We start from the raw sequence: 17,880 nt of genomic DNA on the forward strand, positions 1-17,880 counted from the left end.
GAGAATGCCAGTGCAAAATGCTGTCCTTGTGTGTTCTGTACCTCTGCCTATTTCCTAAACTCTACTTCTCTAGCTGCTTTAGGGTCCAGCAAGGAGGTTGCTATAGCACTGGTATGCCAAGAAAATAACCCCAAAATAGAGAAGCCAGAAAATATGTTTTTTCTCCTCCTGTTCCTCACAGGGGTCTGAGCTACAGCATTTCTAGGAAGTACTGCTGGCAGGATTTTGCTTTTAAGTTTACACCATGTTCCTTGTGCTGAACCCAATGATGTTAAACAGGACAGGTAAACCAACTCTGATTTTTGGAAACTTCTGTCACTGAAAGTGCATGCCAAGATAAACACAACCAAGGATGTGCAGACTACGAGGCTCCTTCTCTTTCTCAGGTAGTCAAATTTCCAGAATCAAGACTGAGGCTCAAGTTCTGCTTCTGTTCATAAAACAGAAATGTGCCCAGAAGCACATGCAGAAATGGATCTATTAGAACTTTTCCCTTGGCCACCGAAGTTCTGCCCACTCTCCTGTCACTGAACAGTTCTAGTGAGATCAGTGGACAGTTTATCTGCTCAAACATTTACAGGCTGAAGATAAAACAAAGATCTGGAAAGCAAAATGGACTGAAGTCAGCAGGGAAAAGAAAAAAAGAAGTGAGACACCAAAGTTCAAGGATGCATGGTACCTCTAATTTTTCATTTCAACAGACGTACATAGGTATGGTTCTTATTTTCAGGAATGCAAAGGATCATGCTTTTTATCTCTTTAGTGTAAAAGGAACTACCACGATAAATAATAACTTTGGATCAGGGGAAAGACCTGAGGTATTCCAAACAAGCAGCAGCAGATTCACGGCACAAAGTCTTGCATCTGAGAATTAATCCTACTTCACATATCCCAAAACAACTGATAGCCTGGTAACTAATAATACCCCAAAAAAAACATTCTAACTCATTTTTACTCACATGAAATATGGCATCTTGATCTCATGAGGATTACTCACCAGAGTAAATTTTTCATTTAAAATCATGCCTTACAGCTATCATGGAAAGCTGTTTTCTATCCCCCAAACACGTATTACCTGATGTTATATTGCTTTATCTAGATAAAATGTGCAGTAAATCAAATTCGTAAGCTGCAGTTGCTAATCAATATGCTTTAGCTGAAGACTACATCCAAATATTGTTTCTTAGAGCTACTTGTGAATTTCAGAGATGTCATCAAGGATGAAACAGTTAAAGAGAAACTAGTTCACTACTCCTGGTGTCTATAAAATTGAGCAACTTTATCCCTTTTGTTTTATTCTGAAATGAAAAATCACAGCCAGCAAGTCTCCCATCTTTGGCAGACTTGGTACTCCCATTTGGTACTCCCACTTGGTACTCTTTGGTACTCCCATTTATTTACAATAAATTAGTGATGAAGGGGAAAGGTTTGTTTTTCAAAATGGTATAATTATATGGTCTCAAATATCATTCTATAACCAAACCTCTCTCACCTCAGCTTTTAAAAGGCATCTTAGAATACCAGGTTTGGGTTTCTTTCTTTTGCCCTACCAGATAGGATCCCAAAAGGCAGCAAAATGAACTTCCAGTTTGTGCCCGCACTTGAAACAGCTTTTCTTCCAATTAGCTATCAGACGTTTGAATGAGCTAAATTAAACATGGGCCTTAAGGTGAAGCATCCAGCTGCGCCGGCCAGGCCAAGGCTGGGAGTTCTGTCCTTCAGATTTTAGCCCTTGTATGAGGTTACCTTGTTAATGGACAAGAGGCTTGATATTTCAAATATAAAATTATCATTGGTTGCACTACAGTGAAAACAGAACTTAAAAAACATGACAATCCCCCCCAAAACAGTGAAGACTCTTCTCCCTGCTAAAACTGTAAAGTCCCCCTCTCTATTTTTTCAGTTCAGTTTAAGTCATACCCTGACCTGACATCTGAGGTTAAAACTCTTGAGGCTTTCAAGGCATTTATTCCAGTGTTTCCAATTTAGGATCATTTTCTGCAGGTGCTCCCTATAATCTTTGTTGAGGTCCAGACTGACCAGCCTACAATAGCAGGGAATGATTCACCAGACAGCTACTCAGAGATTTATTTTTAGTTTTGGCGAGAGCAAGAATAAGCAGGCATATATTTTGCAAGTTTATTTGAAAAGTTCACTCTATTTCCTAAATATTTATTTTTGCCCCAAACCTGCAATCCTTAGCAGTATTTGGAATAATATTAAGAAAATTACACTACAACTGACACAGCTGAGGTGGAACCTCAGCTGCTTATTTCAATTTATTTTGTCAGTAAGTCACTGCTTGCTTTTGAAAACAAACAGCAACCACTTTCTCAGCCACCCCACTTCCTAAACCTACTTTCTGATACATAATCTTTATAAAGGAGATGAGGAAAATACCTATGTTAAGAATGACGACAGCCGTTTAATAATTTAATGCACAGCAATGCACTACTGTTATAACTGAACAAATATTCTCTCATGCAAAAGAAAGGTTGACAATTCTCCACTTCAAGGGTTAAAAAATCCAGATGCTCTATAAAATGCCGTCTTTTTCTGTACCAGCTTAATTCATTTATATGCATATAGATGATTTAAAGCTTTATCTGGTGCTCAGGCTGAGAAACAAGGGGCCTATTTCTGCCCTACAAGTTGGTTATGGCCAAGGGAGCTTCTCCCTCCTGGCCATGGTACACAGGTCAGCACCAACCTCAAGGTATCGCTGCGTGGCCCTTGCACGGAGGGTGGGGAAAGTGAGACGAGGCAGTCAGCCCATTTTCTCATGGATCTAGTTTTTCAGTGGCTGCTATCAAATTCATTGAAGCAAGGATTTGACTGAGCAGGAGGAAGATAGAATTACGTCTCCTTCCCACAGCTCAAGGTCAGGATAAAGATGGAGGATGGCTGTGAGTGAGTAATTTTATGTGCATTTATTGACTTTATATTCTGACCAAATTTCCAAGCTGAAAGTACCATACACAAGGATTAGGACGCGGCTAATATTTAGTCACACATTAACCAGCATTGATATTGGATCTTAACAACAGCCATCTGAACAGTGTAGCAGGCTTCTTCGCTAATAAAACCCAAATTCATAGGTATCTTGTGCCCAGGTAAAGACTTGCAACTAATAAACCTGAGACAAAGAGGTTTGCTCTTTGTCTTTCCAAAGAGCAAATAGAGGTTCACTGTAGAAAGAGGTAGCTCGGAGGTACTGAAGGGAGGAAACTGTATTTTCACAACAGTGTCAGGATTAAAAATGCAAGAAAGCATCTGCCTGAGATGTATAAAACACCAGCCTGCATGGCCAGGCCTCTGGATAGTTCTGAGGATCTGACCCTCGCAGAGCTCAGCTAAACCAGACGTAGGAGTAAGAAATGCACCAGAGCAATATCTGCTTACTTGTTCTTCCATTTTAGACACGCATATACAGAAAAGGTTCTTTGGGCCCTAGAATACACAAATGCGAATGCAGGCAGAACTTATTTTGCCAGTAATAAATATGATCGTGTTGCCTTCCAAAGGCAATATGACAACCCTGGCAGCTAAGCCACCCCTTTCTGCCACCTTTCCCCCCGCCCTGGGCTGACTGTAGCTGAAGCACAGTTCTTCCTCATCCATCTCTCTGTTCCCAGCTTCTAAACTTTCCTCCTTCTCTCTCACACCCCTTTGTCTGAGGCTGGGGTTGCTCCAATTGCTTCTTCTCAACAGAAGGATTTCAGATGCCCTTTGACTGAAGAGGTCCCACATAAGAAAAGCGTCTCCGAGGAGAAACGTTTAAGAGCTCCCCCCACAACCCCCCAGCTTGTTGCTTGGTCAGCATGTAGTCAGGAACATAAAAATGCAATCCCAAACCAGTCCCTTGCAGTTTTACTAAATGAAATAAAAAAAGCATACATCTCCACAGTGGGTGGAAAAGAGCTTTTATGGAAATAGATTTGATGCTACAGTCCCTTTGTCCTTGGGCTCCAGAGACTGAAGAAGTAGGTGAGTGAAGGACCAGGAGGTACCGAAGCCAGCCAGGTTGTCCGAGTTTATCACACAGGAGCTTTCAAAGTTCATTACATATTATTACATGCATTGAATCACAGGGCACTTGCCCGGCATCTGTGGCATCATTTCAGTGATTGTCAGTGACTGCTTCAATCTGTATTTTCACCTGGAACTCAGCTCTTAGCTCTTGCTTCCTTTCAGGTCACTTTTTATTTTTAATTGACCTTAAATCATTAGTTACAACCAAACAAAATCATAACTGTGTAATACTTGACTGCTAGGAAAAAATTTTCAGTCCCTGCCGCTATGTAGTATCTTATCTCACATTCAGAAAAAGTCTAAAACCATTTTAACAATATAAAGTAAGTATATTGCAAATGCATTTAAAATAAATAAATCAGTTGTTGCTACATCCCCTACTATCAAGGAATGTGTAATTGCCGACTGTTTTTAGCTGCGTTTGCTCTGTAAGGCACAACACCAGTGCAAATCTAGCTTATAGTTTATTTCATCCAAGAAATCCAGGAGTTGTTAGAGAGAGCAGAGAGATGCCAAAGTTAAAGCGCATTATCTCGCTATCAAAAGAAATCCTGGGGATCTTTAACCTTGCTTCACAAGCCTTGGACACGGTAAAGGACATTTCCAGCAGTGCCCAAGCCTATTTCCACATTAGGAGTACAACCCTGCCTGTGTTCTCCAGGGCTGGTCTCCTCCCTCAAAAAGAGTATTTACATTTTATCGCACAACTTCTTCATCGGAGCTTCATTGTGCCAGTTATCACCAATTATGCAAAAATCATGTGTGCCCTGGGTAAACAGCATGAATTGCTACCTAACAACCGGCCTTCCCCTGTAACAGAACTAGGGGAGACCAGCCTGCGAAACACCTGCTTATCACTACACAGTAATAAGAAGGAGAAAACCAGCACGGTCCTGCCTTTTGCATATTTAAATGCGACGTGATGTGGGGCCCGGGTCAATGCAAGCACCTGCCCCTCACCATACCTCTCTTTAGACCCCCGGCAGAGGAAGGAGGATGGCTGCATGGCGGGGCAGGAGCAGGTACCGCACCGCCGGAGGTCCTCGGCCCCAAAATTAGAGAAGAGCACTTCGTTCCCACCTTCCTTTGAGAAGGCAGCGCGTGAGATGAGAGCAGCAAAGCCCCTCCTCGGCCGGAGAGCCAAGGGGAGCTGGGTGATGGGCCTGAGAAGTTGCCACATTGGCTCCCCGGCAAGGGCTGGGGGGAAGGTAGAGAGAAGCCAAGCGCTGGCCCTGGGATAGCACCTTTGAGTCCGCTCACCACAGTACAGGGAGTGGGGGTCTTTATTGGTGTTATTTCGTTAAGACAATCGCATCGTCCCATCAGCGAAGGGTTTGGTCTTGGCGGTGTTCGTGTAACGTAGCACAGGAGTCACTGGTCTGGCGGAGGTGCCGGGCTCCCCGCAGTGTCCGGTCAGGGGTGGGGAGGCCACCGCCATGCACCTCCATGTCGTCCATGGGGCAACCGATGCCAACCCCAGCTGCGGGGCAGCAGCCGGCTCTGGGCCACCTGTCCTGCCGGTGCTCTGGCCACCTGTCCTCGCAGGGCCACGGCTCCGGGAGCGAAGCTCTCCCGGGCTACTCGCCCCCTTGGGCGGCATGGCCCTGGGCACCGCCGCCGTCGAAGACCTCGGGGCTGTCGGTCAGCAGGGAGGTGCGCACCTTCCTCCTCTCCTTGAAGCGGCCCGAGTGGGAGACGCGGAGCCTCCGACGGTTACCGCCGCCCGCCCCGGCGGCCTCGCCGCTGCCGAAGGGGGGCGGCTGTTCCTCCCGGCCGCCGGGGCTGGGGGGGGCGGCGGGGTCCGTCTCGGTGGGAGCGGGGGGCGGCGGGGCGGCCGCCGCTTCCTTGTGCTTCTTCTTGCTGGTCAGCGACTTCCACCAGGGCCCCGCCGAGCTGCCCTTCACGCCGGCGCGGGGGGCGGCGGTGGCCGCCGCGCCGTCCGCCATCTCGGGCTCCTGCGGGGAAGCGGTAGGGGGGGGGGAAGGTGGTTGAGAGACCGAGGGCGGGCTGGCAGCCGGGCACGCCGCCACCCGGGCCCCTCCGCCGCTCGGGGGATCCCTCTTCCCTAGCACGGGGCGGGTCTGCCCTTCACCCCGGGGGGCTGCCGGGCGGGGAGGGACCGGTCCCGCACAAGCAACCGGGTGGGCGCCGGGGGAGGATTTTCGCGCTTTGCTCCGGTGACAGGCTGGGAGGCGCCACCCCGCCTCCCCCTGCGCGGCCGGCAGAGACACTTAAAGGTAAATAGAGCCGCGGAGCTCAGCCGCGGGACCTGCGCTCGCCACCCCCCGCCCCAGCCCCAGAACCGAAACCCCGGTACCCTGGGGGGGGGGTGCTGCCTCCCCGCGGGACGGGGCCGGCAGCCCGCGTACCGCCCGGGGGCTGCTGCGATGGGACACCCCTCCCTCCTTCCCTCCTTTCTTCCCTCCTTCCCTCCCTCCGCCCGCCGGCTCCGGGCGCAACAGGTAGGGCGGGCGGCACTGACCTGCGGGCGGCCGGGAGCGCTCTCCTTCTCCCCACGGGTGGAAGCGCGGCCGCTCCTCCCTTCCTCGGCGACAGGGAAGCGGCGGCAGGTGACGGCCGGCCCCGCGGCTCGCCCCCGTGGGCGGGGCGGTGGCCAGGCCGGCCCCGGGGCCGGGGCGGCTCCCGCTCACCTGCCCGGATCCCGCCGACCGGGGCGGGGGAGCGGCCGCGGCCGAGGAGGGGCAGGCCCCCGGTCCTGGGGGCTGCGGGGGGCGAGGGAAGGTCGGTGTCCCCCTCCTCGAAGGGATGGGGAGGAGGAGGGAGCCTTGGCGGCAGCGTGGGTGCGGAATGGGCCACCCACGGGAGATGCGGGGCTGCCGGGGTGCGGGGCTGGAGTGGTAAGGCGTATTGTTTGTGCACAGGGTGGATGTGCCGAGGTGAATGTTGTGTAGCCTTGAAGAAAATAAGAATTGCCTTTAACTGCCCATCTTTAAAAAAATGAATGTAGCCAACATGCTAAGAAAGGTGGTGCCGTCTAATATTTATACTTGAACTGGCTTAGAATTGGGACTTTGAATTTCTGTGTGATGATATAGGGCCATACAAATGTCTTTCCCTTTTTTTTTTTATTCATCCAGAAAGAAGAAAAAAAGATTTGCTTGTGCCACGCTATGTGTTTATGTGTTAAAAACGGTGATTTGCTCTTTGGAGAACTATGGCACGTAATATGCATTTAATCCCTAATACCCCTCCCATCAGCTACACCTTCAGTTACTCAAGGACCCTGTGGAGAAGTTCCTAAAAGCAGAGGTATTTCAACCTCATCTTCTTCTGCAGATCAACTTCTGCTACTTGCAGCTTCCCTGAATAGCCCATAAAGATATGACATATGGAAATCGGTGAATGCAGCTTACTGAGGAGGAGGAGCCCAGGGTGTGCACTTATATTACTCTGTAGATTGCTCTCTTCAAACCCAAAGGCTAGGATAGGGACGCATGCACAAATGCACCCTTGAAAGTACTCTAAACTGTCTATCATACTAACTGGTACCAGCAGCAAAAAATCTCTCCTATGGAATAAACCAGTAACTTCCAGTGAGAAAAGATGGCCTTTATATTCCCTCCTAACAAGTAAGCAAATAACATTTCCGAAGATGCGTAGTACGAGGGATTGGGGCTCTGTTGGGACAAGGACAGCAACAGACCATAGGGTCAAGCTTCCTCCAGTGACCAGAATCTCTCCTCATCTTGTGTCCCAGGAAAGTGCCTGGGAAAAAGGGAATTTATGGAGAAATAAGGGAAATGTTATTATTAAAAGTCCTTTTCACAAAACATTACTGCTTGACGTTTATAGCTTCCATTCCGGTTATAGGCTTATACAAAACATTTACCACTGTATGACTTGTTTATATTATTTTGATTACTATAGACCTGACCTCTTAGCTCACATAATGCCAAACTTACATCAAATCAGAAGTTTTCAGTTCAGCCCGTTTCAAAGAATCTTACAATGGAAGAGATTTGTCCTTTTTGCCACTGCACTGAGAGCGGGGTCTACTGAAAAGAGACAGGTGGGTTGGAAAGCTTTGTAAGAGACGAGCGAGTGGGAGGGAGTTGCCTGCGTGTGTACGCAGTGGCACAGGAGGACACCAAAACCTGCTCTTGCCTTTGAAAGTCAGTGCTACCAATCAGTCACAACACCTTAATTTTAACCAAGGGACCTATGTGTGCAAGGCAATACCACACAAAGAATGGACTCCCACCTGCATCAGGCTGTCTACTCTAAAGAAGCCAGGAGTAACTTCATCTCTTTAAGCCTTAGATTTCCAAGTGGTAGCAGTGTCTCAAACCTTAGCCTTCACCATAACCACAGGAAGGACTCCAACCCTTTTGTAAAGGGGAAAAACATTTTCCAGACTGCTGTTTAAGGCTGTGGGACTGCAGCATCCACATCCAGGCTGTGTCTGTCCTGCCAAACACCATAGAGCCGGGCAGCGAGTTTGAATCCTGCATCTGGTGAATTTGCCCTCTTGTTAGTGGTGACTCCCTGGCATGATTTTGGTCTATGTCAGCGAATACCCACAGTTCAGGCATGGTTTGGAGGCAGTAACAGCAAAGGATTATTCCCCCTAGGCAGAATGGATGAAACTACACCCATTTGTCTCCCTCCATAGTCCTCTAGCTTTAGTGCAACAGGTCTTGCACCCTCAAACACTTCAATATGCAACCACTCCTTATGTTGCAGTCTAGGAAATGCATTGCACCATCTCAGCCTCAGGGTAAGAAAATACCAGTTTGATGCATTATTGCCAGTTTGTGTTGTTACAGGCACTAAATCAAAATTTTGTATTCAGTGCCTCTAGAAAAAAAAATATTCTCAAAGGCCATGGGTGACACCATAGCCTCCTGAGGGAACCTAAGTTAAGTACAATGTAATGTGGACAGGGAAAATCTGTGCTGCTTGGCATGGGAGAGGTCCTTGACCCCATTTTATTGAGGGACACAGATGTAGTCTTAACTTTCCTAATTTTCCCTCCAATACAAGTGCGGACAATATCCTTGCTTTCCTGGGATAGCTCCCTAACAGTAGGTCTATGAAGGGAACTAGTTCTATAGTGGATCGTAAGGTGTTAGCTTGTGTTAGAGCTAGTGCTCATCCTCATTCAATGGGAAGTTCATCTTTGTTAATAAATCTGTCTCAGAACACAACAGATTCTGAAACTTTACCTTAACAATACCTATACCTATAATGAAGACCCCAGAATTCATCAAAACAGACCATAAACTCAGCTCCTCAAACTTTCAGTTCCTGACCAGCTGCTAGCCCTTTTTTGTATCCCCCACCCCTTTTTGTATCCTATGAATTCATCCTCACAGCAGAAGCAAACAGAGATTAGGCCCCTAAGACCACCTGCCTTTTTCTTATGTCTGTATATCCAGCAACAAACTCAGTGTGCTTCTTTGAATCCTAAATGCTAAACCTCATTTCCTCTCACCCTTATAGTATCTGAAGATAAAACTAAGGTCATGTTCCTATAGCAGAACGTGAAGATATTTGTGACTGTTGACATCAGCGCCCTTCCTAGCTCTGCACGCCTTGCAAAAAAAGCAGTTAATCCAGTATCCATACTCCTAACCAGAGAACCCACACACTGAATAGAAAGGGTTGATCATTATTGATATCAGCACGCTGCAGTTCTTGCAACTTCAGTAACAACTCCTTTCGGCTTTAGATTTCCAAAGTCTATCCCTATTCATACCTTAATTGTAACTGTAAGACTTGTGTCTACATCAACAAAAAAATCCCACCATAAATAACTGTCCCTTACTGACACCAGCCCTGTTCCTCACACTGAGGGCTGTGCAGCATCCAGTAACAATACAGGTTCCTCAATGTTTGGATTCCTAACCTAGCCCTAACTGTTACCTTGTTGTGAACACCTATTGACCTCAGTTTCCTAATGTTCTTGGGCAGCAGCATGTAGTAAATAATATGCATCTTCATGCTCATTGGTCATATTGATACCTGCCCTATAGTAGAATAGAAAATAAGGTATCTTCAAATATTGCCAGCAGCGATTTCTGTTCTTCAAGATCTACAGATCCAAACTCTAGAGCTAACCCTACTTCTCATTCTAACCTTCATCTTAGTAGTAATAAATGGCTCATACTTTTGAGAAAAGAGAGAATACTTTGACCCCCACCTTTCCAGGCCATGCAGAACTCTGCAATGAGGGCAGCTTCCAGTGGTAAGCTTGGTTCCTGACATCCCCAACTCTACTGTAAACTGAACCCTGACAGTTTCTTTACTTGTAACCCTCTGATCATTTCTATTGTAGCTTATACAGCACTGGCTCCAACTGACACACACTTTCCTCCTAACTGCAGTTCTTACAACATCCTGTGATTATCCAGGTCCTTCAGGCTTTGAACTCCCAGTCCTGGCTTTAGCTGTCACATCAGCATAATTGTATCCAGAATACCATGCCTTCAGAGAAAGATAATGTAAAGTATGGTCCCCATGTAAGACCCATTGATGTCCTAAATCTGCAAGCCCTAGAGCATTCAGCAATAATCATAGTTCCCTAAGGTTCAGATTTCTGAATCTTAGCCATGATCTTTACTTTAATCAAGGAATTAATCTCTACGGCTAAAGAACAAAAAACGTATTGACGCTCTTACTCTTATCTTCATGAGCCCTATGGTCTCTTCATTCCCTTTAGACAGCTGTAGGGGATATAGCGATATAATTCTGCTTTGAAGATCCAGTTAGATGGCATTCTTCTCCTTGTATAAGTGTTTTGAATTACATTTCTACTCAGTGTTTTCATCAGTTCCTGGTTATTGGCAGGGGAGTCTGCTGGCACTTGAATCTTCTTTCTCCCTTTTCTGCAGATCTTGACAATAAAGGAGTCAGAAGGTGGCCAGACAGGCTCCTGCTGCTTATGTCCTTTGAGCAAGGTTTGGGGAGAGCACAGCATCGAGGGAAAATGTCATAGCCCTTCCCGCTGCTGCCACTTTGGGGAGCTTGAACAGCTGGAGAAGTGCTGTGGACCCCTGTGGACCCTTCTGTGAGCTTTCCTCCCATCCCCATCTCCATTTCTGTCCTCTCTAACAACCCCTTCTCAGAGAACAGGGCAGCACCTACCTAGCCATTAGCAGGATCGGGGGAGCAGGCTGCCTTTACCTCGTCTGTACTCCGGGTTGAGGAGCGTGATACCGGAGGCAGCTGGAGGTAGGGCAGAAGAGGCTGTTGGTTGTCTTCATCTCCAGGTGGGAGGCAGGGGGAGAGGACAGCAGCCCAGCTGGGTTAGGAAAACGCTCTCCCTCCGGATGTGTGAGTCCAGGCGGGGCCCTGTGCAAACACAGTTAATCATCTCGTGTTGTCTCATTTATAGAGGCCCACAGTGTGCAGTGTTTGAGCTTATCATAAAAGAGAACACACAGTTCCTCCACGCACTCTGCAAACCACTCTCGGTACCTACCTTCACTTTCATCTCCTTGCAGCGTGACTTTAAACCTTCCTTCAGCCCAGCCATTTATTACCACAGGCACTCCCGCCACCTCTCCGAGACCTTACTAAGACCAGTTTTGCCCAATACTATACCCGCAATCCCTCCTCCCTCCCGTGTCCTAAATCTGACAGTAATGCACAGCTCGGGTCTGGCAAGAACCTTGTTTCAGAAGAGATCCCAAACCTGGTACATTCCTTCCCAGAGTCTCAGGCCAAGTGCCCCTGCAGCTCTGTCTCCTTCATTAAGCTCAAGAGTTGTGTGAGCCTGGAGACTGTTGAGTGTATAGGAAAGTGTAGCCTTACCTCTTGCTTAGAAATAAAATGAACGTGGTGCCAATTCACCCAGTTTTGTGCTCTGTTAGACCCGTTCTCTAGCTTAAACTGACATCAGCTCGCAGAGCAGGGAGTTGAAAGCAAAGCTGTCTCCTTTGTAACTCCATTTTAAAAAGGTTTTCCAAGGAAACAAAATATCTGCGCTTACACTCTTTGCTCTTTTTTGCAAATTCTTCTCCTTCCCCAGTAACTTCGCATCCTTTATCCAATTCCAATGGTATTTGACAGTGGGAGAGAGATAATTAAGTTTCACGACAACTGGTCTCTGGGTAGAGGAGCCCCAAATCAGTGTCTGAGTTGAGGAACCCTTCAATAGTTCCCTGTTGAGTCTTGCCTGCCAGCTGCCTGTTCCGTATCGGTGTGCTTTGGGGTCAGGCACAGCACATGCTGCCTGCTCTCCAGCGAGCTGTCCTCGGGAAACAATTCCTTTGCTCAGTGGCCCTGGCAGGCTCAAAATATTTAAACCTGATAGCAACGAGTTTTGCAAAGACAGGGGTATAAAGAAGAGATTTCAGCTGTTCCGCAGCACTTAGGAAAGTTACGACCTTACAAACGATTAACTTCATGCAACGTTTTACTAAGCGTGGCTAAGGCACTTCTGCTTTATGGGAGGCGAGTCCTCTCACCCTGGCAGCTCCAAGGACCAGCTGTCGGGGGGTACAGAGTTGCGTCCATCACACCAGAAGATGGGGCTAGTGAATGGCAGATGGGAAGGACGGGTGGATGCCGGCAGTAGGGGACTGCTGCTGCACCCACAGCGCTCCACCAAAGGCCTTCTCCGGGAGCTGGAAGGGAACAGGTTTCCTGCCAAACATCCAGCTGCAGACAGCTGCTCCCATGCAGTCAGACACAGGTATCTCACCAGCTTCCAGAGGAGCAGAGCTGCATTCCACTCAAGATGAAATAACCTTGCAGGGAAGTTCCATCACCTCTAACAGACTCCTGGAGCATCTTTCAAATGACTCTTAGTACTCTCAAGCAGTGCCTCATATGAGATATGTCACCACACTCTGCTGAATGCTTTGAAGCAAAGGGAAGATCTGGTCAGACACATTTTTTGTGTGTCTTGCATTACAGAGATACATGCTTTGTTTTCTGCTTTAGCAGTCAGTTTTGCAGAGAAAAGTCTGCTGGCTGTTTATTTCCTTGCATGGTGAATGTGGACCAGAGATGATCAGAGCTCAGAGGTGCTGCTCAGCCCCAGGTGCAGCGGTGATGGCCACAGTAAGTCTGACATGAGAGAAGAAGTGCGTGCAGCACTGATGAAGCATGGAGGGGACAGGGTCCTTTTATTTCCACGCTCAGCATGCCCCTGAGGACGCTGGCCGTCAGTTAGCTGAGACAAGCACGGACACTTAATTAGATATTTGTGTTTTAAGATGCAGAATTATACTCTTCCCTCTGACCAACAGATTAGAAACTTCTGCCCTCCAAAGACACTCTGCATGGGTATTTCTAAACACACTGCTTTGTACTGTCATTGAATCCTTAGGATGGGGCATGCGTTGAAGACCCCAGACTGTGAGACACGTCAAAGCTACCACTTTGCTTATGGCAGAGGGAAAGGGAGAAGCAGAAGTAAAATGGCTTGTTTGTCTTCCTGCAAAAATAAAAAATGGTACTAAAATACTATTCTTGCCTTAAAAAAATAACTCATTACTGAACTGAGCAGACAAAATAAAGAAAATCATTGTTAGTCAAATGCCTGTGTTCAGGGGAGTGGAAAAGTGCTCTGATGGCATTGATTCCTGGATATTGATGGGATTGATATTGTGATTCGTTGCTTGCTTTAAGTTTTACGCAGAGGTGGTTCAGGGTGACTGCAGGAAATAAATGTGTGCATAGGCTTGGCTGTGGTAGTACGGGCATCCAAGTGCCAATCTGAAACTGCTGACATTCAGTAAAACTGTTCTAAGTTTTCCAAGTAGGAAAGTTTCCAGCAATGTCAGGATGGTAATTAGCGATTGATTTTCATTTGGCAGCTTGCCATGTGGTCAGAGTGACAGACACCAGAACTCTTTAACACATTTAATGGGATTTTTCCTTCCATTTACACTATCATAAATTACAAAGCATATTTCACTTCACAAAATAAAACCATTTCCAGATCATTTTTATGACAGTATTAAGTAGTACATAACCTACAACAAATAGTCCTGTAAAAGGCAGGAGGATCTATGGAAGTATTGGGAACTCAGACTATTTAGCATTTGCTCTGCAATCTGGGTTAATCTATCTAGCCCTTAGTTATTTCTCTAGAAGACGACAAATTTACAGTCATACCCTCCACCTCCCTTCATTATCATAGTTACACATATTTTTCAATTTGAATAGAAACACGTGCTCCCTGAAATAATTCAGGAAACTGCATCACTGAGTTACCAAGCATATGATACAAACAATCAAGATGAGGGATTATTATAATTTTTTTTTTGTATTGAAAATTGAGTTTGGTAGTAAAGTATGTTGATGTTTTATGCTTGCAGAAACATCTCATGCTGAGAAACAGTTTTATCATTAGGAATAAGTTGCAGTTAGACTATGAAATCTGTAGGTCAATGTTTGTGAGGGGAGAAAAATATTAAAATTTGGTAATAATTAAATTTACCAACTCCCACATTTCCTACACTTTCTTTCTTTTTTTTTTTTTTTTTTTAAACAAGCCATCAGGAAACACATTCAAGATAAATACCTACATTTTTTAGCAGATTTACTGTACGTTTATAAATACGGAAACATGACAAAACATAACTCGATTTTTACAGAAAAACCAAATCCTTCATAATTAACCCAAAAAAGTGCTAACTTTTCAACAAGGCCAGAAAATATCCAGTGTCCCAGCATCACTTAATTTACATATTACTGTAATCCAAGAAAAATCTGGCATGTGAAACTGATACTACCACCAGGACTTTTGAAAAATTCTCAATACCATATTTTACATGGGAGCACCAAAAAGAAAAAAAAAAAGAAAAAAAAGAATAGAAAATACTATATGTTTCAGGAAATTTCAAACAGCTAAAAGTGTACAGTCTTAGGAAGCTAGTGCCTAATGCAAAGAAACCTAAGGAAAGCTGGAAAAAGAAGACAAGAAAAGAATTCTCCTTTAAAACACTTGTAATGAAAGAGGTATGTCAGGATAATACTGCATTAGTGGTAATTGTTTTCAATATATCATAGCAAAAATGCAGGAAAGAATTACATGGAAAATAATCAATGCACCGCATTGATTTATAGTTTGTTAAAATAAAATGCCATTCTTTCAGATAGGTAAAGTAAAAATATCTTTATAATATAGGTTCTGTTTCACAATTGACATAGATAATTATGTCTCATGGAGAGGGAAATGTATAGGCGTATACAAGTAACACTGATTAAGTACCTTTTTGCTTCTCTAGCCATATTAAAATATGTTTTGTGTTTCTTAATAAGTTAACAATAAAATTGTTTGCAACTTCTCAAAACAAATATACATCTGAGGCAAGGCAAAAGATACAAGGTAAGAGGATTTTTTCTGACCTTTTTTTTCCCTTCTACAAAAAGGCGTATGTCTATGAGACATAGGCTTCCCCTAAACATTTTGGCATCCATCTGCAACTTTGCAGAAATTGAAGTGCAGTCAAGGAACTTTTCCTTCATGTTTAAAAAAATTTAAAGAAATGTTGTTTTTCCTTCCAACTAATTATTTTAAAACAAATGGCTTTGAAGATTTGCCTCTCTTTCTCTAAAAGAGAACATCTTCATTTTCTATTAAAATCTGCACAATTAACTTCTGGTACCGCATGTCATTCAGCGTAGCAAGGGTACTGTCCTCTGGAGGTCTCATTAAAGTAGGCCCAAACACTATTCCCAAGTTTTCAGCATTCATAAAATTCTCCTTTTCATGCAAGGTAACTCTAAAAAAGAAAAAAAAAAGAAAAAAAGTAATTAGTTGTTTACTTCCCAGAAGCAAAGAAATTATGCATTTTAATCTGTAGTCCCGCTTCACATAAACATTGGTATATAATGGCATTTTTCGGTAACAATTTTTGCTTTCACTCAATACAGTAACTGTTTCCACAGCAAGTACAATGCAGTTTTGGTAGGGCTGTGAGTTCCACTGTCTTTAAAAACCCCTCCTGCAACTCTTAAGTGATTTTTTTTCCCATGTGGCTATCTGTTAGGGTACAAGAATTAGTGGCAATTGGTTTTTTGGAAACCATAATCATGATTTAAATGATGACGTATGGAGCAGTCCTCTACTCTACAGTAACTACAGTTCTCTGGCGTGTTGTACCGGAGGTGTAGATGTGCTTCAAGAATATGAACCCAGATTTTCTTTTGATCACCAGTGATCCCCATGCTTCCAGCCTGCAGGAACCCATCCGTTCAGGCATTTCTGCCTTGCTGGCTGCCTCAGGCCAACCAACATCTGAGTGATTCCGATCACTTGTTATACTTTAGGAGTAGGCTGAAACCTGGAGCAGTCCAGAGAGGCAGCTTGCTGAAGTCAGACTGCTACAAACACCATCTCTCCTTGACAGAGAACAGAAGCGCTTCTAGGAAGGACCCTGGGCTGTTCTGTTCCCTGTCACGGGTCATATAATGTAAATACAAAAAAAAAAAGAAAAAAAAAAAGGTTACATCTGGCTGGAACAAACACAGGCTGCCAAGGATGCAGAGAAGTCATCCCTTAGGCCTGCTGGGACATGCAAGATGTGCTCAGGGTTTCCCTCCAGGCCCAAGCCTTTGGCATTGGGGTTTGGTCCTGAGGGTGCTCCTGCATTGCAGTGTAGGGACAGCCGTGGTCCTTTGATGGGTGACGATCCCTCATGGACCAGACACTTGCCGTTACTAAGTAGAGCACGGGTGAAGTTCCACACCTCCTCCACATACAACTCCTCTGCCAGGGTGGAGCACATCTGGTTTTGGAGCCAGCTCTCCTGGCAACAGCTGAGACTGGCCTTGTCCATGGCAATTCCCAGCCGGGTGGCAGGTAGGCAGTGGATTCCCTCATGCCCTCAGGGGAGCACAAAGAGGCTGAAACCAGAAGTAATCTGGTCTTCCCTTGTTTGCAAGGTCCTTATATGACTGGGTTTTGCTTCTCCTACTGCAAAGAGTGGCTCTGTCACAGAAAAACACTGTTCCGCTTTGCCTTCAGGACAGAAGTCTGTTAGTGCCCTTACTCACGTCACCGCCTTCCAGCACAGAAACGTTAGCTGTGCTTTGCAAGGAGAAATGACAAACCACGGCTGCCTAGCCCGAGCCACCTCTGCGCAAGTGTGTGTGTGTAGCACTCTGCTTGCCACCAGCAGAGACGTTGACCAGCTATGCAGTGCCACATACATCCTCCTGGCACCTCTGTGCAGGAGCGTGGGGCTTGCTGCACGGCCTGGGGTGAACACAGAGAAGATTCACAGCTTCCCTGACACGTCAGCGTGGACGGAGTTGTATGTGTTTCGCCACAGGGGGGACTGCTCAGGCTATTCTATTTCCTCCAGTTTTGAGCAGAAAGTTACCGGCAAGATAACTGCAGAAAACGATTAATTAATGGACTGACAAGCTCATTTTTCATCGCTGACATTGTCCTCTGCTGGATTTTCCTGTGCTTTTAACAACAACCCAGTGCGGTTTCTTTTCCGCTGAGAAACAGGGCTGGTGTAGAGGCTGTGATCCTGCAGCCTTTTCATAGCCTCCTTGACACCGGAGCATGTTTTCTCCATGCAGGAAGAGCCCCATGGGGCTGAGTAGGGACTCCATGTCTAACCTACAGAAGAGCTGAGTCCGAACCTAAAGATCCTTCCCTCTTTGACATTCAGATCTCTCCGACGGATCTGCCATAGGAACTGACGTGCACTTGATTTCTGTGTGGATGCTGAAAGCTATGATTTAGGAAAGGAGAGGAAATTCGTTGTGTGACTTGCAGGTATCTGAGAGAGAAAGCTTCATCAGCTGTTTGGACTATTTCTTCTCATCAGTAGTTCAGCTCAACAGCTGAACCAAAGCCTGTACTGCAGTTTGTGGAAAAGAAGGAAGGCAAATCAATACTTGGCTACCAAAAAT

General features: G+C 45.7%; 2 protein-coding genes across 8 annotated transcripts in view; both read right to left on the reverse strand.

Annotated features, from left to right (window-relative positions):
• Positions 1–5,609: 5,609 nt before the first annotated feature.
• On the reverse strand, positions 5,610–5,978 carry PRR15 (proline rich 15). The gene has a single exon (XM_074151011.1). The coding sequence runs from the start codon at positions 5,976–5,978 to the stop codon at positions 5,610–5,612; it is 369 nt and encodes a 122-aa protein (XP_074007112.1).
• Positions 5,979–13,852: 7,874 nt separating this feature from the next.
• CHN2 (chimerin 2) overlaps positions 13,853–17,880 on the reverse strand; it is a 167,712-nt gene continuing 163,684 nt past the window's right edge. For 5 of the 7 annotated variants that reach the window (XM_074151197.1, XM_074151198.1, XM_074151195.1 and 2 more), the window contains one exon: positions 13,859–15,734. In XM_074151197.1, the coding sequence (XP_074007298.1) occupies positions 15,563–15,734 (172 nt within the window). In that variant the 3' untranslated portion in view covers positions 13,859–15,562. Of the gene's footprint in view, positions 15,735–17,880 lie in introns of all 7 variants that reach the window. The other 2 variants (XM_074151192.1, XM_074151193.1) reach the window with 1 other exon arrangement.

This window comes from Numenius arquata, chromosome 7 (assembly GCF_964106895.1).
Source record: "Numenius arquata chromosome 7, bNumArq3.hap1.1, whole genome shotgun sequence".
NCBI lineage: Eukaryota > Metazoa > Chordata > Aves > Charadriiformes > Scolopacidae > Numenius > Numenius arquata.

What these genes read in the sequence shown, in the direction of transcription:
- PRR15 (XM_074151011.1), bottom strand. Translation starts at nt 5,978, where the DNA reads ATGGCGGACGGCGCGGCGGCCACCGCCGCCCCCCGCGCCGGCGTGAAG.